Source organism: Maniola jurtina, chromosome 5 (assembly GCF_905333055.1).
Source record: "Maniola jurtina chromosome 5, ilManJurt1.1, whole genome shotgun sequence".
Classification (NCBI taxonomy): Eukaryota; Metazoa; Arthropoda; class Insecta; order Lepidoptera; family Nymphalidae; genus Maniola; species Maniola jurtina.
In genome coordinates, this window is record NC_060033.1 from 15,617,378 (window position 1) to 15,643,330 (window position 25,953).

The 25,953-nt window shown below is 39.7% G+C and overlaps 2 protein-coding genes across 3 annotated transcripts; both read left to right on the forward strand.

Annotated features, from left to right (window-relative positions):
- Nucleotides 1–1,187: 1,187 nt before the first annotated feature.
- On the forward strand, nt 1,188–18,513 carry LOC123865133 (protein 4.1 homolog). 2 transcript variants are annotated; one of them, XM_045905981.1, is made up of 8 exons: nt 1,188–1,378; nt 12,213–12,337; nt 12,933–13,080; nt 13,788–13,904; nt 14,210–14,390; nt 14,677–14,829; nt 15,625–15,810; nt 16,725–18,513. In XM_045905981.1, the coding sequence occupies exons 2-8, from the start codon at nt 12,224–12,226 to the stop codon at nt 16,852–16,854; spliced, it is 1,029 nt and encodes a 342-aa protein (XP_045761937.1). In that variant the 5' UTR covers nt 1,188–1,378; nt 12,213–12,223; the 3' UTR covers nt 16,855–18,513. The 2 variants fall into 2 exon arrangements, with proteins under 2 accessions (XP_045761937.1, XP_045761938.1); XM_045905982.1 differs by having other exon boundaries at nt 1,188–1,367.
- A 3,497-nt stretch (nt 18,514–22,010) lies between these two features.
- Nucleotides 22,011–25,935, forward strand: LOC123865013 (lipase member I-like). The gene is made up of 6 exons (XM_045905826.1): nt 22,011–22,165; nt 23,012–23,134; nt 23,722–23,964; nt 24,603–24,783; nt 25,325–25,416; nt 25,823–25,935. Exons 1-6 carry the CDS (start codon nt 22,141–22,143, stop codon nt 25,933–25,935), a joined length of 777 nt encoding a protein of 258 aa, XP_045761782.1. The 5' UTR covers nt 22,011–22,140.
- Nucleotides 25,936–25,953: the final 18 nt, after the last annotated feature.

A 25,953-nucleotide genomic window follows, 5' to 3' on the forward strand; every position in this document is an offset into this window, starting at 1 on the left:
TTTGTAGTTATTTGTAACAAGTTAGATAAACTATACAAGTATGGACCCCGTCTGTGCCGGCGCTCGCCGACATACGCACGGCACCCCTTTAGAGCTCTTTCCAGTCAGTTTTAACAAAAAAAATACTCCAAAAAAGCAGAGCACGCCCGCCAGCTAACACCAACACAGACGAAGTCCAGTCACAAGTTTCAACTTTCAACCCAATGTGTTGACAGTTGACACCTGACACAATTTTGATTCGTTTTCATTAAAAATCGACTTGTTCGATTCAAATCCTAACTCTAAAGTGTCTAAAAAATTAAGTAACTGCCCCAAAAGAATGACAATTATTTAATTAGCTAAAAATAATAACCATCTCAAAATTTGCTGTTTATAAAAATATATTCAATTATTTCTCCATCATTCGAGATGAATAAATAGGTACTATGTACACTGGTACATGGTACAGGAATCTTATAGGTACCCATGCTATGTATCTAATTAGTAGACAATAGCTTTGCGTAGATACAATGCAAGACAGTAAGTAACTAGGTAGGTATGCGAAATCAAGAGCATCACTGATTACAAACTGAAACATGCATTGTACTTTGTAAAGTACAGTCTAGCGTTTGAACGCTCCATGAATACCAAGTAACTAGCTGTATGACTGCTCAATAAATCATATTATTATCTTCCTGTGCTGTTCTCTGCTACTTTTTATTTTAATCTTTGGGCAACTTAGAAAAATTCGTCAATATTGACACGAGATTTTAACCCGAGAGCTGTCATTTCACCACTGCGCCATGGGGATCTATTTTAAGGGTTCCGCGTTATTTATTAATAAATCGAAGAGCAAAAAACTTTTTAATTTCCTCAATATTACGTAGCGTAGGTAAGCGTCGGTCCCGAAGGGTATAGGTACCTACTAGCTAGACTAGGCTTTCATGATTCGGATTTTGTGCTTTGAAGTTTTGAAAGTAACGGTCATAACCCTGAGACGACCGGTTAGCTGAGAAGCGGAATGCAAAACTCTGTACTTAGATGTCCAGACTGTTGGTACTGGGATCGAGACCTTGCATTTAAATTCTACTCGTATCCGTTGACAAATTCCCTGGAAAACTGTCAGGGAAAGGAGAAGCAGACATATTTCTTACTCATCCACACAAAGAAATTCATGAATGTGCTTCGTCTCTCAATCAACGTAGCAAGCCAAAGAACCACAAAGGCGAAATCAAAACCAGTTTAGTTTGGCGCCGGCTTTATTCAAAACACGTTGTGTGCGTGCTCATAATAAATTGAAATTTAAAAAAAAAAACGTTATCAAAAAGTTCGTAGTTGACGTGAAAAATGACTCATTACAAAAAAGTTCGTGCGCTTTAAAAAAATAGGTAAGAAGTTGAATAAATTAAAATAGAGTTCGATATTCAAAATTTAAGAAATCGATGCATTTATTTTTTGTGAGGAATTTTTAATGTCGGGATCGCTGGCTGTATGGTACTAACTTGGGTATTAATTAAAAAAGTTGTGTGACAGGGAGAGGTCGTCAACCTTTTCCCGCTTTCATAACGCATGGTTGATGTTTCTTTAATAATGTTTTGTGTATGTTTACTCTTTCTAAGTTTACTTTATGTATAACTTCGTAACTTACCGCACACCTTTGATTTTTAATAGCATGCCAAGTTACCTACTGTTCTTATAATAAATAATTTACTATCCCCTGTTGCCTTAACTTATGTTATTTTATATTTTAACTTGTTAATTATTCCAATTAAGCTAATTTCGTAGTAGTATTAGGTACTTAATACCTGTTTCGGTTACTAACTTTTGAACATCTATTAAGTACCTACTGACTTGGTTATATTGAATTTACATGTAGAATACTACATTAATTACCTAGGTACTTAACTATCTTACCTATTATTTTTAATTTTCCAAAAAATGCCATTTTAATAATTAAAATATTACGTCTACATATATCAATCTAGTTCCTATCTCTGTTAAAATTCTTAATAATTTCGGTAGCGTGTGACTATAACCATACCCATGACCATTGAATTATTAAGTAAATATAGGTACCTAAGTAATATTACTCATGTAAATATATTATTTAAAAAAAAACCTTGCTGAATTCAGGTGGCTAGTAAATAACTGGCAGATCAAATTCAACAGTCTGGAGTCTAAAATAAACTAGGTATTCGATCGTAAAACATACAGGTAAAACGTTACAGCTCAGCGAACTTTTTATTTTCTACCGAGCTTTACTTCGTTGTAGGGTTCCGTAACTCACAAGGAAAAAAAGGAACCCTTCGTTCTCTGTTTGTTTGTCTGTCAAGGGTCAAGACCCGTCGAGGGAATCAAAACCTATAGAGTATCCCGTTGACCTAGAATCATGAAACTTGGCAGGTAGCAATGTCTTATAGCACAAGTATAGTATATTTAGACCTAAACGCTATTATCGCTCGATCGTATTTCCCGCTGATCAGCCCTCTACACTGATAGGCGTCGAGAGTACAGTCGTAAGCAAAAATGACTAGTGTAAAAATGATTTCATTTAATTGCCGATCGGTCAAACGTTCCTGCCAGCATATTCGAGATCTATGTAGTGACTATCAGGTTATCGCGATCCAGGAGCACTGGCTTCTACCTGATGACCTTGACTTCCTGAATACTATCGATGATAAGTTTAGAGCGTACGGTGTGTCTGCGGTCGATACGACGACTGGTGTACTCAAGGGTCGACCCTACGGCGGCGTCGCGATACTATGGAGAAAGGATATGTTCCCGACTGTCACCCCTATCGACTGTGGTAACCCACGTGTGGTTGCAGTTCGCCTAGAGCTCGCGCGTCGCAGTATCATAGTGGTGTCGGTGTACATGCCCACAGAGGCCGCGGATAACCTACCGGTGTTTACGGAATGCCTAGGAGTCATTAGTGCAGTGATCGCGTCACATGACGATGTAGAAAGTGTCATCTGTCTAGGTGATTTTAATGGTGATGTGTCACGTAAACATAGCCTATTTGGCCACGAATTAGTTGCCTATTGCGAGGAGGAAGAATGGACTTGTGCGGATGTATGTACTCTAGGCGTTACATCAGGTACATACACGTACCTGAGCGACGCGCACGGCACGACCAGCTGGATCGACCATGTCGTAGTCACGAGCGCTGCCCTGCGCGCGCTCAGGAGTGTGCGTGTACTCAACAACGTCTATTGGTCGGATCACTTTCCTTTAGCTGTTGACTTTGATTTTGATGTAATTGTGCCAAAAAGTAATTTGATAAATAGAATACATGTGAATAAAATTCAGTGGGGATATAGAACCTCGGACCAGCAGTGTGAATATACCGAATTATGTAGCCAATACCTAGATAAGTATAAATATGATAACCTGCCGTGTTATGGTACTTCTTGTAACATGCATGGTCATCACCAGTATATAGATTCATTATATGCCAGCATGATTGAATGTTTGTCTAGGGCTGCCACTGACACCTACACAGGAGGAGCTAGGATCAGAAAAAAGACAGTGGTGGGCTGGAATCGACATGTGAGGGACTCCCATGCCAGGGCCAGACATTCATTTCTGATGTGGAATTGGCAGGGGCGTCCTTCTCATGGCGATATTTACGAGGAAATGACTAATTCAAGAAAAACTTTTAAACAAAAATTAAAATGGTGCCAATCTAATCAGGACAAAATTAAAATGGACATAATCGCAACCTATAGACGAAATAATGACTTTGGAAAATTTTGGAAGGAAACGAACAAACTACAGCCTAAATGCAGTACTCCTGTGTCGGTGGGTGGTTTACACAACCATAAAGATATAGCAAACTTATTTGTAAATAAATTCCGCGTAGACTGCCCGATAGTCGGCGCGTGCCCTAGCGCTGAGTCACTCTCCGGTGGCGGCGCGAGCGCGGGAGACTCGCGCGCGCTGCATGTGTCGGCCGACGAGCTGGCGCGGTGCGTGCGCGACATGCAGCGCGGCAAGTCCCCGGGCCACGACCACCTCAGCGTGGAGCATGTGCTATATGGGGGCCCTAGGCTCTTCCAAATAATGGCTACATTATACAATACATGTATCGATCATAGCTATCTTCCTGTAAATATGACGAAAACAAATGTAATACCGATCGTTAAAAACAGAGCTGGTGACGTCTCCGACCCTAAAAACTACCGCCCTATTTCTCTTGCAACAATATTCTCAAAAATTTTTGAGAGATTGTTAATATCTCACTTAAATTGCAATATCGAATTACACTGCGGTCAATTTGGCTTTCGTAGCGGTTTATCAACAGACTTAGCTATTTTTGCCTTAAAAAGTACTGTAAACTATTATCTCGCCCGGGAAACATCCGTATATGGATGTTTCCTGGATCTGAGCAAAGCATTCGACACCATTAATTACAATATTTTGTGGAATAAGCTACGAGCTACAAAAGTACCTAGTAAGATAGTGGATTTGCTACAGTTTTGGTATACAAACCAAATTAACCAAGTAAAATGGCAAAATGACTTTTCCGATACCTACCGGCTGAACTGCGGTGTTAGGCAGGGTGGTCTGACGTCACCAATTCTGTTCAACCTCTATGTAAACGAACTGATCGAGGAACTGAGCAGTGCTAGGGTAGGCTGCCAGATTGGAGGCGTCAGCGTAAACAATCTTAGCTACGCCGACGACATGGCCCTGCTCAGTCCCTCGGTCTGCGGCCTGCGTAGCCTAATTAACATCTGTGAAAAATATGCAGAAAATCACGGTTTATTATATAATGTGGCAAAAACTGAAGTGATGATATTTAAATACAAGAAAGGCCCAGAAAATGTACTGCCAATAAAACTATGCGGCTCCGAACTGCGATATGTTACTAAATTTAAATATCTAGGACATGTATTAAGTGACACGATGAAAGACAATGAGGATCTAGAGAGACAAAGACGGTCTCTGGCGGCAAAAAGCAATATGCTGGCTAGACGTTTCACCCGCTGTTCCCGACAGGTAAAAGTCACCCTGTTCAAAGCCTACTGCCAGGCGCTCTACACCTCCCAGCTCTGGTACACTTACTCCAAAGCAACTTTTGACGCACTTCGAGTGCAATACAATAATGCATTCCGAGCTCTGCTGGGGCTGCCATGGAGGTGTAGCGCGTCAGGTATGTTTGCGATGCACAGGGTTGACGATTTCTACGCTATAATGCGTAAGGCCAGGGCGAGGTTCTTATCCCGACTGAATTACAGTCAAAACCTAATATTAGGAACTCTGAAGTATTATCATCATAATGAACCAAAATTTTTCCACGTCTGATGTTTTTATTTTATTTTATTAATTTTATTTTGTTTCATTTCATTTTATTTTTTTGGCACAATACACAATATACAAAACTTTGACTATAATATTATTATTTTAATTACTTCAATTATTTTAATTTTACATTATTTTATTTTATTTTAATTTTAATTTACGTAATTTAATTTAATTTGTATAAAATTATGGACAATTTATACTGTCTGAAATAAAATATTTTTATTTATTTATTATTTATTTATAGGGAAATATCAGGAACCCGTGAATATGCGGTTACGTCCCAAAAAAATTAAAAAGTGTATTTCTTGCACGGAACCCTTCGTGTGGACCGGTTTTTGGGCGCATTCCTGTCCGCAGTGACGTCACCGCGGCCCGTGGCCGACACGGGATACGAATTGACCCGCTTGATAACCGCAGCCTTCGTGAAAACACACGATAAGATAAACCGAAACGCTCCTCAGCAAAATTAAAAAAAACAGCGCGTTTGAATTTAGAACAAGTCATGGACTTAAATCAAGAGTTATTTTCTAGGTAGACCGTAACGTAGGAACAACAAAAATAAATTGTACGAAAATTCTTTAATTTTCTTAGATAGAAGTACCCAGCTGTTACTTTGCGGAAGTCCATTCGAACGGTACAACGAACCATAAACTTAATTTGCTATAATCCATCAAAATAGACAAATGTTCTTTTTTTGTTTGGTGGTTTTTTGTAGTGCCAAACCAACACAATGCACTTCGCCAGTGTGTAGATCGATTCCCAAAAACCAACATCAATCATTATTACAATCGCAATTGTTGTGATGGGCTGAATTTATGGTATCGTTGTTGCAACAATGCATTGCAGCCAATAGTGAGCGAACGTCAACCAATCAGAGGTCATTACGATCGTGACATTGTAGCTGTCATCCTCAGCAATCGAGCACCTGTATGTTACAACGTACAGCATGTGATGCACTGCTCGCCCTCCCACTTCTAGAGAAGCAGGAAAAGCAAGCAATAAAACTGTCCAAAATCTAGTCCCGTGTGTTTCATTTCAATTTGTAGATTGCTGGATTAGAGTTAGCCGGCCTTTACTATTGATTTAATCTCATCGGGCCTGTACTCCGTAGCCCCATTCTTCTTTATTAGCTGATTCGGTCGAAGGTCGAGGGGAAGTCAAGTGGTTTACAAGTTGCTGTCTGTCATTAGAGTCATTAGCTATGCATGTCTCATCGTCTGTTCTAAGCCGTAACTGAAAAAATATTTTTTGAGTTATCGACCTAGGACCAAAGTAAAATCTAACTATGTATTAAAAACCTTGTCCTTTTTTAGGGTTTCGTACCCAATGGTGCCAACCAAATATTACTACGCCTCCGCTGTCCGCCCGTCCATCCGTCAGTCCGTCTGTCAGTGGACGTATCTCGAAATTAGATTTTTTTTTATTCTATGGGGGGTCTATGATACCCGTCGTCCAGTCGGGGTATGTAAGATTTTTACCTTCTGAAAAAACTTCACCATTACTGCGACTTTCCCCATTCGACTTTGCTTTTGTTGCTCATCTACAGTCTACACAATCTCACGATATCACAGTCTGAGTATCTTCAGTTGCAGTATAGTGCGTTTTGACTAGTTACCTTTTGACATGACAGTAATTTTTTTGACACTTACGATAATATTTCCCAGCGATCTCAGGCTTTCGCTTCACGAGTGAAGCACGGGCTTAAGTTAAAAGTTAGGAAACTTAATCTCAAAGTAGGGTCCTCGGTATTAACTTAATTTTACGGCTTCCTTACGAAACCATAACAAAACTTTATGTTAGTAATGTAACTATTAGTAGGTATAAGTACGTACCTTAAATAAGTACCTACTAGATAGATGCTACGATCCAACGTTCAGTGTGTTTTTACACGACTCAAAAAAAAGAGTGTAGGTAATTGTTTAATTTTTTCAGGGTTCATGTACGAATTTGTTGTCATGTAGGTACATTGTTTATGTATGAATTTTCATCAGGTTTCCCTTCCACTTTTATAGGTACCGTCCAGTCAAGACTAAATGGCTATCTTCTAGCCAAACGCGCTCCATCATAGGCTGCATAATCACTTGCCAGCAGGTCTGATTGCAGACAAGCGCTAGTCAATAGTTAAAAAAAAAATTATGTGAGTTTCCTTATTTTGCCAGTAGTTCTAAATGCCTGAACAGATTTGGATGTAGGTATGGGTTGTCGTTATAATATGTCATCCCAAACAACACTGGCTGCTTTCTTGAAAAAAAAGTAAATCGAATATGATTTTTTTTAATTTTTTAGTTCGTTATTTGGCATGGAAGTCGTGTTTTCAATTTTTTTAATTACGAATTGTCCAAACGCCTCAAGACTATTGAGGCGTTTGGACACTTACAACTAGACTAGTTTTCAATTAAACAAGAATATGATTGCAGTAAAGGCCAATCGAAGCATAACGCACGTTTGGTCAGCGAGCCGTAACTTAGATATCAATAATTATAACCCCACGATGGCGACTCAAGCAGTAACTAGCAATACGGAGCAACCTTTGCTAGAGTTCAACAAACTTAACTCACAGATTCCACATTTTTCACGTTTCACGCACGATTTGTCTTTCCTTTTTGCAGATTCCCGCGAAATTCAAATTTAATTTCGTATTTCCCAATTCGTAAACCAGTAAAGGGTCCAGTTTAAAAAATTTGTTATAGTATCGACTGATTTGTGAGTAACTCATGTCAAACTCATTATTTTGACGAATTTCTTAAACTGAACACTTTCAAGTAAAGATTTTTATGTAATCCTGTGAAGATGATACTGCCATTGGCGGAATTAGAATGCCATAAGCTTACTTTGACGTATTATTTACAAATTGCGAAAAACCAAATTTGAATTTCCCTATTAGACGTTTTGTGCCTTAAGAATTTTCTTAGATGTTGCATGGAACTTAAATTCAAAACATAGCACCAAAATGTATAATATTTCAATATCTAAAATGTAATACATAATCAAGGCTAATAAAGTTCGGATGCATCTTGATTCCTGCGCAATGTCAATTGCACTGCACAGGGATCACGTTATGTTGGCTTCTTCTCAGATCAGGGCGCATTTAAAACCCTCTTAGCCTTAGTAATTAATTATCATCGTTATACCTATCAATATCTTACAAATTCAACAATTATTTATTGACAGTCAAAAAGTGTAGGTACAATCGCACCTAATTCGAATGCTTTGTTTGAGTTTGAGCTAGATATGTCGAATTCCTAAGGATCTTATTTCTCCCCTCACTGCCCTAGATTGCTCATGTACTTATTCCGCAACATTGTAAAACCGCATTTGATTGATCGAGTTGCAGATCTAATGTTACTACTTAATACTTATCCTAAATGATTGCGGTTTGCAACAAACAACTGTCGGTTTACAAGTTAGACTGATGGAATCTAGCTAGACATAGGTACGTAATATTAGCGCAAAAAGTACCTCACTGTATCATTTGTTTTTAGGTACTAGATAAAGTACCGCGACGCTGGCCTTCCAGTGGGGGGAGGGGTGTGTGTGTGTGTGTGTGTGTGTGTGTGTGTGTGTGTGTGTGTGTGTGTGTGTGTGTGTGTGTGTGTGTGTGTGTGTGTGTGTGTGTGTGTGTGTGTGTGTGTGTGTGTGTGTGTGTGTGTGTGTGTGTGTGTGTGTGTGTGTCTCGGATATATCAATAAAACATCACTTGCTTTACCGGCGAAGAAAAACATCGTGAGGAAATCTGCATGCTCTATAATGTCCTCAAAAATATTCATAAAGGTGTCTGATTTCCTCACAATGTTTTCAAACAGAAAAATTCGACGTGCGTGCGCAGGATCGAACCGCCAACCCACCGAAAAGCAGGCCGATCTGCGCTATAAGCTATAGTTATCGTTAAACTAGTGTGATATGCCAACATAAACATACTATGTTTACCGGCGCTGCTCGTAAACTATTGTTGTTTGAAACACTCCTCCGTCCAGACAGATCCTGATTCCTGGCAATGAGCCCATTAGGAGGTTAAACGTACCTAAGAATAGAATAGAATAGAATATATTTTTATTCAAGTAGCTAAACTTTTACAAGTGCTTTTGAATAGTCAAAATAATTTACCACTAGTTCGGAAAGCCGAATAAAGTTGTATTGAACGTAAGTTTTTCGGTCTGTATATTACTTGCACCTTTTGACGGCCCACTGAAAATAAAAAAGAATCCCATGGGATTTATAAAACCCCTAAATCCATGAGGCTGAGTATCATTTAATTTATCATATTTTTTCCTAAAATCTCATTTTTTAAAGGGTATACCTATTACCACAACTCACGCGTTCGAAATCGATCAATGCCATCAATAGATAGCTAGAAGATCATTTATAGAATCTAGTTAGGGTTATCTATCGATTACATTGATCGTTTCAACATAATCGAGTTAATCTTCGACACATTTTATCGATGTATAATATTTATGGATTTTGAAAAGAGTGTATCTGATCGGTACCTATACAAATAAACATAATATCCATAACAATAAATTGAAACACCATCAATATTTCTGCTCATAGAGCCGTCACTACGGTTTTACGACTCGATCATGCTATGCCAGTCGTTTTTATGGCGGTTCTCTGCCAAGAATGCAGTGCAGCGCACAACTCCGGAGTTTACGAGTATGTGCTCTCACGTGAAGTATGAACTTGCGTGCTATTTTAAGAGGGCTCTCTCCGTCACTCGTTTCATACAATCGTAGTTCCAATTTCATTTGAATATTAAGCAACCAAAGTCCATGAAATTTTGCAGACATATTCTGGAAACTAATATCTATGTCTGTGGTTTTCCAGATTTCTGTTAAAATATTCGGTTTCAAAGTTACGCGGTCTTAAAAAATTTCATACAAATCTTTGAGCCCCTGTAATTTTAAAACTACATATTTTTAGAAAAATCTAAAACACCGCAGACACAGATATTAGTTTCTAGAATATGTCTGCAAAATTTCATTGACTTTGGTAGCTTAATATTCAAATGAAATTGGAACTACGATTGTATGAAACGAGTGGAAACGAGTGACGGAGAGAGCCCTGTTAAGATTTATCGGCATCTCTCCTTTAAACAGTAGCTGTTGTTAAAGTTCCTTTGTTTTTTTATTCCCTCACCTGGTGGTAAGTGATGATGCAGTCTAAGATGAAAGCGGGCCGGTAGAGTGGTACCGATAGCCACGGCCGCATACTCCCACCAGACCAGTGGGACTCAGTGTCTAACACAGAATGATACCACCAAGCTCATTTTTAATCCATCAAAGGTTTTCTATGAAAAAATACTTTACTATCACCCAGTGAAGCAGCAATGTAGAACCAACCAACCTCGGTGGCTTTCATTCAGTGATATACACTGAGTTAGTGAATTACCCCGCAGACCAGAGTCACTTTAGTGATGAAAAAGAAAGTATACAATGATAAATACTTTATCTACCCAATTTGAATAATTTAAGAGTTTGACTTTGATCATAATGCGAATACTCAACCCGACTCAACTGAGTGAGGCCTGAGAGTAGAGCGGGCACGAAGGAGCTCTCAGTGGAAGGTCTCAAGTAGACGAACGTGACTTTAGTAACTGGAGTCAGGTCTGAAGATAACAGTATACCTACTTACTGAAGTTCTGAATGGATGAATCTTACTCTATATTTATAAAAGCGAAAGTTTGCGTGTATGTTACATAATAATATGTGTGTGTATGTTAAAACTACTGGACGGATTTGGCTGAAATTTAGAATGGATACCCTGGATATACCCATAGGCTACTTTTTATCTCGGAAAATCAAAAAGTTCCCACGGGATTTTCAAAAACCTGTATCCACGCGAAGTCGCGGGCATCAGCTAGTAATTTTGTAACAAATTTAACAATTTCGACCATCAAAAGGAGTACAATTGTACCTACTTTGAAAAATGATTTTGACTTTGACTTTGTACAGTTGACGTAAAAATGCCGCCATGAAAAATTACAAAATTAAAAAGTGTTAACTTGTAAAAAAGTATTTCTATTTTCTTGTACGATGTTTTAAAATGCGTACTATAACTTTAATAGTACGGAACCCTTGGCCGGGTTTTTATTACACTTTTTTACGCATGTTTACGGCAACTGTATAAAATTTTACACGCAGCAGAACTTTCCGACTTGCACTTGACCGATTTTATTTTATTATACGCGTAGAATTTTCCAAAGTGAATCACGAAATTACACAAATTGTTACTTGTTTATTTATCGCTAATTTGTTTACAGTAAGAGATTTCTGAACGTTCACAGTTTACCTCTCTTGTAATATAAATATTTATTTTGCTGAATTCAAGGTTGTTCATTTAATCTCTTCAATTCATAGGGAACATTTTCAAATTCCGCCATGCATAGCATACGCCGTCGGTATCTCTATAAATATGTACGAGAGAAATACCTACTTATAAGTAGAGTTTCGGGTCGTAACTCTAATACCCACCTACTAGACAAAGTGTAACCAGAACGCTAGCAAAAACGAAGACAGGTGATAGTTCTGATGATTATTGATAAGGTTTTACAAAAAAAAAAAAACGCAAAAAAATTATAAAATTGTATTTTTTAAAGTTCACAATATATTGCAAATAAAACATCTGACTGACACTAGTGGTCAACGAACGTTACGTAAGTCACTCGGAGTCAATTCCGCGTCGCAGGTTTTGCTATACATTGCGGGTTTGAAAAATACTACTCGTAAATCATTAACACCACAAGATTTTTTGTCGGCTCTTCTCAGTGTAACTGCTTTCCGAAGCGGTGGTAGATTCCCAGACACTAGTAATTAATTGTCCTACGTGAAAAACAACTCTGAATTTTGAATTTCTCACGTATCTCAAAATATTTCAAAACAACTAGAACTGTTTTGACATTGTGTGCTGATCAGTAATTATTGTTTCAGGGGGCAGCAGAATGCGTGAAAGTCTGCGTCGCCTGGCGTCAGATGACGGCATGGCAGCGCGACTGAACGCTGGCAGAGTTCGCGTCGAACTGCTCACTGGGGAACACATTACCGTTGACGTTGAGGTAATTGTTTAAGGGGACTTTTGGTTTCGCCTGGTGTCAGATGACGGCATAGCCTTTACCAACTCTCGTCTGCAAAATCACTCACCAATCATCATCGCAAACAAGCGGTCATAGCGTAGTGGTTAAGTCGTCAGCTTAGTAGTCGGAGGTCTGGGGTTCGACCCCTAGCATGCACCTATAGTACGTGACAGGTCGAGATGGCAATCGAGGTGCCTCCGCTCTAGCCCGGTGCGGGATAGCGCGGGTGACGTGCGGGTGTTCGGTGCGTCCCCGTCCCCCCTCATACCCCGATTACCATCTCAACCTGTCGCGCACTGTATAATTTTTCGGAGCAATAAAATATCACTGGCTTTAACATTGGTGAAGGAAAACATTGTGAGGAAACCTGCATGCCTGAGATGAGAGCTCTCCATACAGTTCTCAAAGGTGTATGAAATCTGCCAATCGGCACTTGGCCAGTATACTATGCCCAAAGCCTTTTAAGAGGTAGACCCGTACTTAGTAGTGAGCAGGCGATGTGTTGATCATGATGATTTACCTACTATCCGGAAGTTAAGGTACCTAACTCTAATAAACGAATGATGTTACATTTCAGAGAAAAGCCACGGGTGGCGATCTCTTGGACAGGGTGTGCGATGTTCTGGACGTGATGGAGAAGGACTACTTCGGCCTGCTGCACGTGCAGCGCGGGGACCCCCGGGTGTGGGTGGACTTGAGGAGACGACTCTCCAAAACATTCAGAAGTAAGTTCAAGATAACTTCCCATCTTCTTTGTCGTTACGCTCTTGACTGAACGGTCGTGGTTGTCATTGCAGTGCTGGCGTCTCCAGTCCTCTCTGGTGATTGCCTTGCTTGTTATGTATGGAGACGTCCATCGCAGCCCTTATTTGGTCTGTCCATATCATATTTCCCATAAATAACCTAATATTACTGCCAATATTTTGCCAGATTTAAAAAAGATTGTTTTTATAATATGGAGAGTGGAGACCACATCTCCTCTAGTAGTAGATATAATGTTTTTACTCAGAATTCAACCAGTAAGCGGTCAGGTGTAACTAGTTTAGAAATAAAAGTGGCTTAGCCCTCAAGAATAGCCATAAAAAAACATTTGATCAATAAATTGATTTTACCCAGAATTCCTCGACTTTGAATAATGAGAGACTCCGCTGAAGCGTTGCCTTGGCTTCCTAATCCTGAACTGTCACCTGTGTAACCTGAGGGTATACCTTTTTTTTTTTTTCCTTACCATAAAGCTCCATTATATAATGGTAGCTTTATTCCTATTACGATCTAGCCTATGGGCTAATAAGTAATTTTATTCTAGCTTAAACTTCTACTTATGAATAATTTCTAAATCTAATTTCAGTCCAATAACTGTCCTTAGTTTATTCTAATATGCTGAGGGTATACCTAAAAAAGAAGTTAATTCGACATTGATTGTAATTCGCAGATGAGCCCTGGGACGTCAGGTTCGCTGCCAAGTTCTACCCGCCAGAGCCCTGCGAGCTGAGGGATGACCACTCTCGGTACCAGCTCGGTCTCGCCGTGAGACGGGATCTTATGGAAGGTGACTCATTACTCTTTCCCAAGTTTAGTAGTTGACTTTCCTTCGGTGTCTTCATCATGATCAACTCCTCGTCGGCTCAGGAACATGGGACTTCTCTCAGTATAAGAAAGGGTTTGACCATAGTGCACCACGTTGGATGGGCAAGTGCGGATTGCAGACTTCACACACCTTTGAGAACATTATGAAGAACTCTTGGCATGCAGATTTCCTCTCGATGTTTTCCATCCATCCTAGCAATTGTATTACGTAACATGTTTAAATTTAAAAAAAAACATGATTTATACCGCGTTTTTTTATTGTTTCAGGTCGTCTAACATGCTCGAACATCACATACGCTCTACTCGCGTCGTACGTGCTCCAATCAGAATTGGGCGACAGGGAAGCGCGCGTGAGCACGGCCTTGATCTCCGCGCACAACTCCGTGCCGCTCCACGTGCTCACGCCTGACCTGGAGGATAAGGTCGACGAGTTGTACAGGAAACACAGGTAACTATAAATCTGAAGTACTCGCGCGTATATCTCTTAAGTCCTGCTAGCGCACGTGGTCCAATCCCATGATTTGACTGTCTTCCTTATGAAATAATTCGCTTTCTTGACCGAGGAACATCAAGGCGCGTTCACACTTACCGTGAAGCCCTTTCAATCTGAACTCAGTATTTTAATTCCTTAATTCCTTCACTTCAAGGACTCAGTATTTTAATGGCAGCTATATTTCCTTCACTTCCGGGACTCAGTGTTTTAATGACGGTTATAATATATCCTTCACTTCCAGAGGTCAAACGCCAGCAGAAGCAGAACTCAACTACCTCGAGAATGCCAAAAAACTAGCGATGTATGGCGCAGAAGTGCACAGTGTGAAGGATTCTGACGACGTGGACATTTGCCTCGCCGTCTGCGCAGCCGGCATCTCTGTTGTTAGAGACGGGTATTATGACATACCTACTTGTTCAGATTATTATTACACGCATAATGCGTAGTATGCCTGAGTAGGTAGTCATCGTCAAGGTCTACATCCTGTACTTGGTTGAAATTCCTTGAACAAGTACGAAGCGATTTGCTTCCTTGTTTCTGGTCCGAACCGCTAGGATATGGAACGCCCTTACGGCATCAGTTTTCTCTTCCACTTTTAATATTGGTATTTTCAAGGCAAGAGTGAATAGGCAACTTAGAAGTTGCCTATTTCCAATCGCGCTCATGGCAAGCGTGCTCCATCTTAGGCTACATCATTACTTGCTAGCGGGTCTGATTGCAGCCAAGCGCTAGTCTGTAAATTTTCTATGCTCAGAATAAGCGCTTCTAAAATCAATGGCTCTAGGCTCGGAGTTACTCTACGTGATCAAATCAGAAAGAAGGAGATCCGTAGAACCAAAGTACCCACATATCTCAACGGGTGGCGAAGCTGAAGTGGCAATGGCTATGGCACAATTAGTTTGAAAAACCGATAGACGTTCGGCTCCCAAGGTGGTATAAGGTTTTTTTAATCCAGCGGGAACTCTTTAATTTTCCGGGATAAAAGTAGCCTATGTGTTAAAAGTCAGGGTATAAGCTCAATTCCAAGATTCAGCCAAATCTGTCCCGTGGTTTTTGCGTGAACGAGTAACAAACACACACACATGCACAGATACTAACTTTCGCCTTACTTTAGGTGAACTATTTTTTGAATCTTATAAAGATGTATTCTAGTTGTACTATGATTCTAGTGAAGAAATCTTGTTCCCAGGTTCATAATGAACCGCTTCCCGTGGACCAAGATCCTGAAGATCAGCTACAACAAACGGATCTACACCCTGAGGCTGCGAGCCGGCGAGTATGACGAGTACGAGACCTACCTCAGCTTCAAGCTGCCTTCCACGAGCGCCAGCAAGCGGCTGTGGCGCTGCAGTGTGGAACATCACATGTTCTTCCGGTACAGTCATTGTTTCCGTCTCGTCCTATCATCAATTCCTCTCAGAATCAACAAGGATTTAGGCCATATACCACGCTGACCAAGTGCGGCTTGGCAGACTTACACACCTTTGTTCTCAAAGGCAAAGGTGGGTAGAATGTAGGTTTCCACATGATATACATTATTACAATGAACAGAGCCTCAATAGCTTAACTGTAAAAGCATTGGACTGAAATTCGAAAAGTCGCCGGTTCACACCCCAGATGTTGCACTATTGTCGTACCTACTCCTAGCACATCCTTTACGCTTAGTTGGAGGGGAAAGGGGAACATGATAAACTGGCTAATATTCTTTTAAAAAACCTGTTCAAGTGCGAGTCGAATTCACACACGAAGGGTTCTCTACCATCGTAAAGAAACAATTTGCGATTTGAAAAATCTATCGTTATCCCATTTTTGCTTGGTTTTGGCCTCTCAGTTGCCATTTTGATGTACGCATCGCAGGACCTCCAGGACTTCCTCATTTGTCCTTCCTCGATTCCTCAATAGGATAACGATAATTAGTGCCAGTCCCTAGCCGTAAGTATATTGTATTTTAGATGATTTAGATAATTTAGCTTAGTTTAACTTAACTTTACTTTAACTTAATTTCCATCTTATTATATTCTTTTAAAATTTATAACTTAGGTACTTTTTCATAGTCTTTAGGTTAGCTATTATATTATATTTTACTGTACGACTTATGTTTATGTTAATGCATGCTGTGACTGCCCGTAAGTGGAGTTGCACAAGAGCCCTAGAATTTAAGGAACAACATGTATTTAATCTAAATGTGTAACTCTGTGGGCGGTACTAAAGTAAATAAATAAATAAATAAAATAAATTTGTGACTACTTTTACTACGTCCACGGAAGTAATTTGTTGTATTGTTCGCAGACGTGAAGAGCCAGTGAAAGTTGAGCGCATATCCGGGTTTCCGCGCTTCGGCTCCCGCCGCGTGTCGTGCCGCCGCACTCTGCGACAACTGCGCACCGCGCCTCCTCACAACACTCTCATCGCTAGCTAGGGAACACCCGCCGCATGTCGCGTCACGTAGTCACACGACATGCCTATTTTATACAGGGTGTAACCAGAACGCTAGCAAAAACTTTGCCTTATCCACCTACGATGCGGCATTGACTTCAAGGGACCTATTTACGGAACGTTCGTAGACCCCTAGCGTCAGATGTTCTATTTGCAATACCTATATTGTAAACTTTTTAAAAAATACAGGATTTTTAATCGTGCTTTTTTATGGTAACTTATCAGTAATTATCAGTACTATCACCTGTCTTCGTTTTGCTAGCATTCTAGTTACACCCTGTATTATCATCATTATCAGCAGATAAACGTCCACTGGTGGACATAGCTGTCTCTTAGGGTATTCCACACACCACGGTTTTGCACCGCCGCCATCCAGCCTACGACACGTTTGACGTTGTCTATCAACGTAGTGGGAGGTCTCCCAACGTTTCGCTTTCCAATGCGAAGTCACCATTCTACCACCCTGGGACCAACATGTCTATCAATTTTTCGAATTATATACCCTGCCCATTACTACTTCAGCTACAGAACCCTATGCTTAGCTATGCCGGTTACTCTGATTCTTCTCATTTCTGATTTGATCACGTAGGTTTTGCATCGCGAAACAATAGAAAATTGGCACAAGTACCTAAAGAAGGCGAAAAATGCTGAACCATGAAAATTATGATTCCGATGCGTTATTTAAAAACCGACCAAGTGCACAGTATTTGAACAATTTATTTGTTATAACGTAATAAATTATTCGAACAGGTAAACTTAAACTCACCTATTCACTTGTTCAAATTCACCTGTAAAACGCAGTGCAAAATTTCTGGATAGTCGTAAAGACAAATCTTTATTTTTTTTTCAGTTTAAAACATTTACTAAAATGGAAAGATATTATGATTTATGAAGTATAATAGGTAGATGTTTATCTTACAAGTGCGATAAACATGTTGTAATAAAGTTAAGGTCGAGGCAGTAACTGCCTGTTATTATCAATGCAAACACGGAACATCACTTTTTCAATGTTTCAAGCAAACAAAACTCTCCATTCAAGGGCAATTTACATTAGTAATGAATTAACCTGTTGCTGAGTTCAGAAAAAAATTAAAATCTAATCTAGTATCTATCTATCATGGTTTACTATTTTTTTCAATCATTTTTAATGTGAAAAAAGGTTCTTGTTACAAGTTTTTCTTTTAATTTCAATCTTAAAAATTAGCAAGTAATTCTGCTGGGACTGAGTTTGTTAAAAGCGGACATGGAAACTTTATTTATAATTTTTGATAACTTAGCCCTTAACAGCGATCTGGCTAAAGACAATATAGTCTATAAGATAGAAGGTGATTAACTTAAAAAGTATATCCTAATCGTTGAACTATGACTACCGGCATCGTGGAAATGAAAATGAGAAATTCAACGGCCGGCAAATAGAATATTCCCAACTATGTAACAGGCCCGCTATTTCAAAGTTTGTTTAACATTAATTTATCTTTTATGTATACTAAAAACATCAACAATCTTACTAACACATATTATTATACCTAAATGTGAAAGTTTGAATGTTTCATGCCAAAATGACTGACTCAATTAGGGTCATCATCATCAGAATGGGTGTTCTTAGCATATATTAGAAAAATCTAAGAATTCTCACGGGGTTTTTAAAAACTCTTGTTCATCAACAAGGGTTTTTAAAAACTCTTGTTCATCAACAAGGGTTTTTAAAAACCCCGTGAAAATTCTCCACGTGCACATTAAGTAATTATATGATTATTAATTATTATTATTTATCATAATAAAGATTAGCTTATTAATTTAGTATAAGTTTGTATGCTGTAAGATTTAAAACGAAAGTGCCATTTAACTATTAGCTTAGATATACATAAATGTATGTAGGCATATAAGTATGAATACCTAATAATTTTACAAGTTACAATGATTGTCTAATGTTAAGGAAAAATAAAAAACAAAACAGTCTTATAATAAAGCTAACACTTTATTTACGTTTGTAGTGGCACACAAATATATATTTCTATATTTGTCTGGACGTAGGTATTAAAATAGGCTATTAAGTTATATTTAGTTAATTAATTTCAGTAAAAAGAAGAAAGACTGTTAAGTAGATTCTCCATGATGAAAATACTCTGCACTTTATGTATATCAGATATTTGATTATATTTTGTATATCAGATTATGTTTTGACTGTATGTAGAATGTAGATATTTTTATCAAATAAACTTTACATTATATGTAAAGGTACTTATTGTTTTAATTTTTAAGCGAAATTGAACCGTTGAATTGAACATTTAAACGTTTAATATTACCAAGAAATCCAAAATAGTTTTTTTTACAATAAATAGTAAACCGTAGCTCGATTCCATGAAACCTGCATTAATCGTTATTACAATCGCAATTGTTGTTATTGGCTAAACATAAGCTATTCTTGTTGCAACAATGCATTGTAGCCAATAGTGAGCGAGCGTCAACCAATCAGAGGTGATTGCGATCGTGACATTGTAGCTGTCATTTTACTGCAATCGAGCTGCGGATATTTAAGTAAAACCACTTGTTTCACTGACTGTACGCTCTGTACAAGTTCACTCGGTTATAAAAGATGTAGTTACCAAATTGATTGTAATATATAGTTAGTTGTCGTCTTGATACAAAAGTAAATTTACGTGGACGAAGCTGCGGGCATCAGCAAGTGGTTTTATTTTCTAGAACAGATTCAGGTACAAAATGAAGAAACCACTCTACCTTCTTCTCTTCTGGGTCCTTCTGTTTGTTGACGCAGAGAACGATGCGGTTACTCCTGCATTTTCCTGTGAGTTAAGTATTTATCTATTTTTTTCACTGCATAGCAGTCCTCATTGCTTAGGGTAGTGATCCCTTCCATACCCCATTATCCACAATAATTGGTGAGCTGGGGTAATAATATCTACCTAGTGGTGCTCGGTTTATTTATATCCTTTGGTTGGTTTATATACCTATGTTAAGACTTTTTTATTCCATTACAAGCTAGAGCCCTTGACTGCAATCTCACCTGGTGGTAAGTGATGATTCGGTCTAAGATAGAAGCAGGCTAATTTGATAGGTTGGTAAATATTCACGGCAGAATCCTCCGACCAGATCAGACCAAAGACAATTTATACATGCCACCCTACTGGCAAAGCCGTGCTGCCGATCGATTTAGCGTTCCGGTACGAAGCCGTGTAGAAACAAAAGGACTGCCCATGTGTGGCATAAGCCGTGTCATACCCTTCCAGATTAGTCCAATTTAATCTTAGACTTCATCATCACTTACCACCAGGTGAGATTGTAGTCAAGGGCTAACTTCTATCTGAATAAAAAATACATATAGAAGCCGCACGTGCAGCACTCGTCACATTTGGTACTGCAGAATCAGCCATTCCATTATCCTCAATGCATTATTGTAAATGCACGGCAACAAATAATAATTTATGTTGTATGTTTAGCGGCGAATGATTTGGACGGGTCCTACCTCCAACTGGTCAAAGCTAGCGATTACGAGGAGAGGTTTTCGCAATGTGAGTACCAAATCTTACAGCATATATTGGTAGTAAGGAGATGCATTTAATCATTCAAAAGTACTTGTAAAAGTTTATTTGAATAAAAATTCAGAGCTAACGCCTATGTCCTAACTCCTAACGCTTCAGATACACGCTTGCGCTTGACTGCGCAGTTAAAGCTACACAGGCAAGACTGAGAACTGCGCAGTCCAATCTTTGGTAGCTTTTGGAACTGCGCAGGATATCGGCTTGCTGTCCAATCCAGTCCACACGCTGCGCAAACAGCTGTGCAGGTAAGACGGAGCGTGTAGACGGAGCTTATGGCTGAGATCTAGTGTAAAAAAAATACCTAGTACATATTCATTTTGTCTTCACAGCACAGTCGTAACTATTGAGAACTTAAACTTTAAATAGGAAACGTCTAGACGGCCGCAAGCAGTTTTCCGATGGCAAAAATATCCAGCCACATAACAAGCTAACTTTTAAAAATTAAGTAGATACCTACTGTTTAATTTTTAATGGAATAACTTCACTTGGCCATATGTTTTTTTTAAATTAAACGACCGTTTGTGGCTTTCTAGACACTTCCATAAAATATTAATTGGTAAACACCTCGCCACTGTCCAGGTGAATTCGTGAAGAAGTTGTTCGGAGTGACCTACGATCAGATGCAGGAGGCAAACAAAGCGCCCAACTTGGACAACCTCTCCCTGGTTTATAGGACGATGTAAGGTTTTAGGTTTTATTATCTACTAGCCGACTAGCCGATGCCCGCGACTTCGCCCGCGTGGATTTAGGTTTTTCGAAATCCCGTGGGAACTCTTTGATTTTCCGGGATAAAAAGTAGCCTATGTGCTAATCCAGGATATTATCTATCTCCATTCTTTTCAGCCAAATCCATCCAGTGGTTTTTGCGTGAAGGAGTAACAAATATATACACACACACACACACACACACATACAAACTTTCGCCTTTATAATATTAGTGTGATATTAGCACAGTTTTACGATGTTTGATATGTGTCCTTACCTTTAGAAAGAAAGAAAAGGAAATGTTTGTTTTTTGAAACCGTGCCGTGCCACACATCACCAGTTTAACCTAAGGATTCGTTTATCCTGGCGCGCGCCTCTAACACTTGGGCGTTAAAGCCAATTTAAGACCTCAACCAGAACGAGCGCTGGAATAAACTGTGTCATGTGTGGCATAAGCCGAAAAAACCCTGCCTAGAAATACCTCTGAGTAATGCGGAAGAAAGCTAAATTATGAGAATCAGCAAATACGACCTCCTTCAGCTCATAATTCAGCTGAAAATAGTTGGCAGAAGACCTCCTATCCAAAGAACTCCTATCCAAAGAAGAACTCCTATCCAAAGAGAACTCCTATCCAAAGAAGAACTCCTATCCAAAGAAGAACATCTTAGCTCACGAATTTACGCCAGCAATGGTATGGGAAAAGTAAACTACCTACCCTAAGTAACCTACCCGATCTTTATTCCGCGCAGCTGACTATACATATAATATAGAGTGCAGAACTTTGTGATGCCTCGCGGTTAACTAGGTATAAACCATGAGTCTATGGTGCTGTTTATCTTTTAAACATTATCTTGTTTATAAAACACAGGAACGTCACAAAGATCTTCAAGATCGGCGCAGCAGCACAGAGTCTGCGCGAGGAGCGCGCGCTCCACAGCGACCAGCGCCTCATCATCTTCGTGCACGGCTACAGAGACAACCCCACCAAGGAGTCCTTCACTAACATGACACAGGTGTTCCTTGCTAGTGGTTAGTTCCTCTTACTCTCAGTCATATGCTTCAGTGTCATAAGAACATCATTCAGTGTCATAGTTTAAACTAGCTGATGCCCGCGACTTCGTTCGCGTGGATGTAGGTTTTTTAAAAATCCCGTGGGAACTCTTTGATTTTCCGGGATAAAAAGTAGCCTATGTGCTAATCCAAGGTATATTCTAACTCCATTCTTAATTTCAGCCAAATCCGTCCAGTAGTTTTTGCGTGAAGGAGTAACAAACATATATACACACATACTTTCGCCTTTATAATATTATAGTGTGATAGTGTGATGCGAATATGTGTCAGTGTACTAGCTTGACGAAATGCAGCAGAGAATAAGATCATTCACTGCAGCCCTCACTTGAGGAGCTGGCGGAGTAATTTACAACTTAAACAATACATTAATTAACTGGCTCGTTGGAAAACCTGGAGTTCAGCAGACGTAAGCTCTCTTTGCGTGTTCTATCGCCTTCTTAATGGGGAATGTTCTGAAAAGTTGTTTGATCTCATTCCACCCCCCTTTTTTTACAACCGCACCGCACTTTCATCCTAACCAATTTGTACACTTCGAGACCGCAGTGTGCCAGATCCATTTTTCCACGCACATCCAAACAGTGGAATCAACTCTCTTCTGCGGTGTTCCCATTAGATTACAACATGGGGTTATTCAAAACGCGGACAAACAAATTCCTGAAAGGCCGGCAACGCATTGGCGGTTTCTCTGGTACTGCAAATGTTCATTCACGAGCGGCATTTAACATCAGGTGACCCGCCTGCTCATTTGTTTTTTGCATAAAAAATTGTCAGCTAAACCAAATAATACTTGTATATCAAATACAGGGCATATAAACCTGATCGCTCTGGATGCCAGCTCTGTCTTGAATTGGATCTATCCCAGCTCGACCTCGTTCGTTCGCTTCATTGGAGAAAAACTGGGACAAGTCCTAGCTGACATCGTTCAAGGTCAGTTTATTGAATGCAAGTAATGAGCTGGATGATTTAATCACGCCTGATGGAAAGCAACGATGGCGTCTAGCTTAAAATTCCTATAAGATGCCATGAACCTACATGACAAATTTTCAAAATCGAACAAATTTTCAAGATCAGTGCAGGTGGTACGAACTGCAGTTGATACCTATATCAGTCAGTTTTTTAAATCGCTAACCATATTATTAATTGCGAAAGTGTGTCTGTCTGTCTGCTAGCTTTTCAAGGTCGCAAGATTGAACCGGTTTTGATGAAATCTGATACAGGGATAGCTTGCATTTTGGGTAAAGGGCATAGGATACTTTTGGTCCCGAAAAATCAAATAGTTACCAAGTCTGAATGATACAAAATAGCTAGGCATCTTGGAAACAGACACAGACTACTTTTTATCCCCCCGAAAAATCGGAATGTCAAAATTTCTGTACGCGCTGTGTAGCTCTTTGATTTTCCGGGATAAAAGTATCCTATGCCCTTTACCCTTTATACCATCGATTTTTTAAAAACCTAAATCATCGGGGGCATCATTTACCTTGAATGAACGACTCAAACTACTTAATCTACAGAGGGTCAAAATCCATCCGACATCCACATAATCGGGCACAGCCTCGGCGCGCACATCGCCGGTTTCGCTGGGAAGACCTTCCGGGAGCAGACCGGGAAGTGTCTCGGCAGGATATCCGGGTTGGACCCGGCCGGGCCCTGCTTCAACGCCGTTCACCCGGACGCGAGGCTGAAGCATACTGATGCGGACTTCGTGAGCGTCATGCATACAGATGTAACCCTGTTCGGGATTAAGGACCCCGTTGGTTGGTGTACTTGTGTTCTATGACATGACTTAATCCTTTTGACAGTATTGTATCCTGCGACCTCTAGAATCTGTCCAGGAAGTGTCTCGGCTGGATATCCGGCTTGGACCCGGGTCCGGGTCCGGGTCCGGGGATGCGATTGAGGAGCCTGTTAATTAGTATACTTAGTCTACGACTTATAACGAAAATCTTGGAGAGATAACTAGGATTGATATAGTATTGTATCGCGTTGGGAAAAGCTAACTATATAAAAAAGCAAACTTGTCATATACCTCTCTACAATAATAAACCTTAAAAGACTGGGCTTCTGTGCTCTCCCAAAAGGATGAAGAAGAACATCCTGGCTGTAGAACCTGGTGTAACAAAAGAGTTCACCTTTATTTAAAGCGGCACCAGTAAAAATAAGATAAATGCCCTTTGCCCTTACACGTCCACTGCTGGATACCTATACTTAGATCTCTTGCATCTAGTCCAGATAACAATCCAGATAAAATCAAAAAAAAATTGATCTTACAAATGCCCTAGATGACCCTAGGGCACCATTTTAGAACTCGATTTTGTGTTACTCATGCCCATCAGGTCCCAAGTACTCGCCGTTTCGATAAAAACTTTCAGCACTTCAATGTAACCTGTTGTAGGCCACCAGGACTACTATCCCAACGGTGGGTCGTCGCAGCCCAACTGCTACCTGCCGGGCTGCTCTCACATCCGCTCTTGGATACTGTTCGCAGAGTCCGTGCTCAACCCACTCGCCTTCCCGGCTAGGAAGTGCAAGGACTGGGACGCCTTCAAGAAAGGACAGTGTGAATCGGAAATTAGGTACGTAAAGCTGATAGTTTAGTAAGTAAGTACGAGATTGTACGTCTCACAGCATTTTTCGTTATAAATATTTATACAGTTTTAGTGCGTTAATTTTACTCCGTTTTAAAGTGGTTTTTTTTTTTTAAAGATTACTAACCATGCTAATAATGACTTATATTCCCCTTTCCCTCCAATTAAACGTAAAGCGTAACGCTTTAAAAATACATAAATCCATACTTAATATTCTGTCTGTCTAGCTTTTCACGGCCCAACAGTTTAACAGATATTCATGTTTGATATAGAGTTAGCTTACATCCTGGACATAGACCTAGTTTTTAATCCGGAAAATCAAATAATTCCCACGGGACTCTCACGGGAACAAACAGACACATTTTAGCATTAATATGGGTAGTGATACCATAGGTTTACGTAATTAATTAAATATCACCACTATATCATCATCTTACAAATCTAACAATTGTGACTAGGTATCAAAAGGTGTAAGCTAGTACCTACTTTGAATAAATGTTTTTGAGTTTGTTTTGTTGTGTCTTTTCAGTTACATGGGCTACCCGTCCAACGCTACAGCTAGCTGTGGCCACTACTTCCTGCAGACAGACGGCAAGTTTCCTTACGGCCGTGGCCTCAATGGTACCACATACAAAAAAACATCTTTTTTTTGGTAAAAGATAAACTGTCATTTTAATACCAATATGAATATACTTTTAATCAGCAGAAATTTACCTAGTTTAATGAATACAATATTTCTATTCCGTTAAATAATCTCAATATTGTATAGAAGCGTATAATGTGTTACCTACTTTGCGGAAGTCCATGGTATATACAAAGAACCATAAGCTTCATTTGCTATAATCCGCTGAAACAGACTTTGTATGATGCAACATGCGGCATGCGATGTGCACCGCGCACCACCCTACTGCTAAACATGCAGAAAAAGTAAGCCATCAAGCAAGGAATACGCACCACCACCATGCAACGCCAATAGATTCTCCAAAGCACACTTGACGCATGTACGTCATGAAATACTTGTCGACAGTCGCATGCCGCATGCTGCAAAATTTAATTGGTAGCATGCCGCATTACCGGATGTTGTTGTTTTACACGCTGGCCGCCCGCTCTGACCGCCGCGGACATGAGGTTCCCAATTAAATGCATAAATACAATAAG

What these genes read in the sequence shown, in the direction of transcription:
- LOC123865013 (XM_045905826.1), top strand. Translation starts at nt 22,141, where the DNA reads ATGACACAGGTGTTCCTTGCTAGTG. An exon ending in CAGTGTGAATCGGAAATTAG is followed by an intron (nt 24,784 to 25,324) that starts GTACGTAAAGCT and finishes GTGTCTTTTCAG; the next exon opens with TTACATGGGCTACCCGTCCA. An exon ending in TTACGGCCGTGGCCTCAATG is followed by an intron (nt 25,417 to 25,822) that starts GTACCACATACA and finishes ACTTGTCGACAG; the next exon opens with TCGCATGCCGCATGCTGCAA.
- LOC123865133 (XM_045905981.1), top strand. Translation starts at nt 12,224, where the DNA reads ATGCGTGAAAGTCTGCGTCGCCTGGCGTCAGATGACGGCATGGCAGCG. An exon ending in ACATTACCGTTGACGTTGAG is followed by an intron (nt 12,338 to 12,932) that starts GTAATTGTTTAA and finishes GTTACATTTCAG; the next exon opens with AGAAAAGCCACGGGTGGCGA. An exon ending in GAACATCACATGTTCTTCCG is followed by an intron (nt 15,811 to 16,724) that starts GTACAGTCATTG and finishes TATTGTTCGCAG; the next exon opens with ACGTGAAGAGCCAGTGAAAG.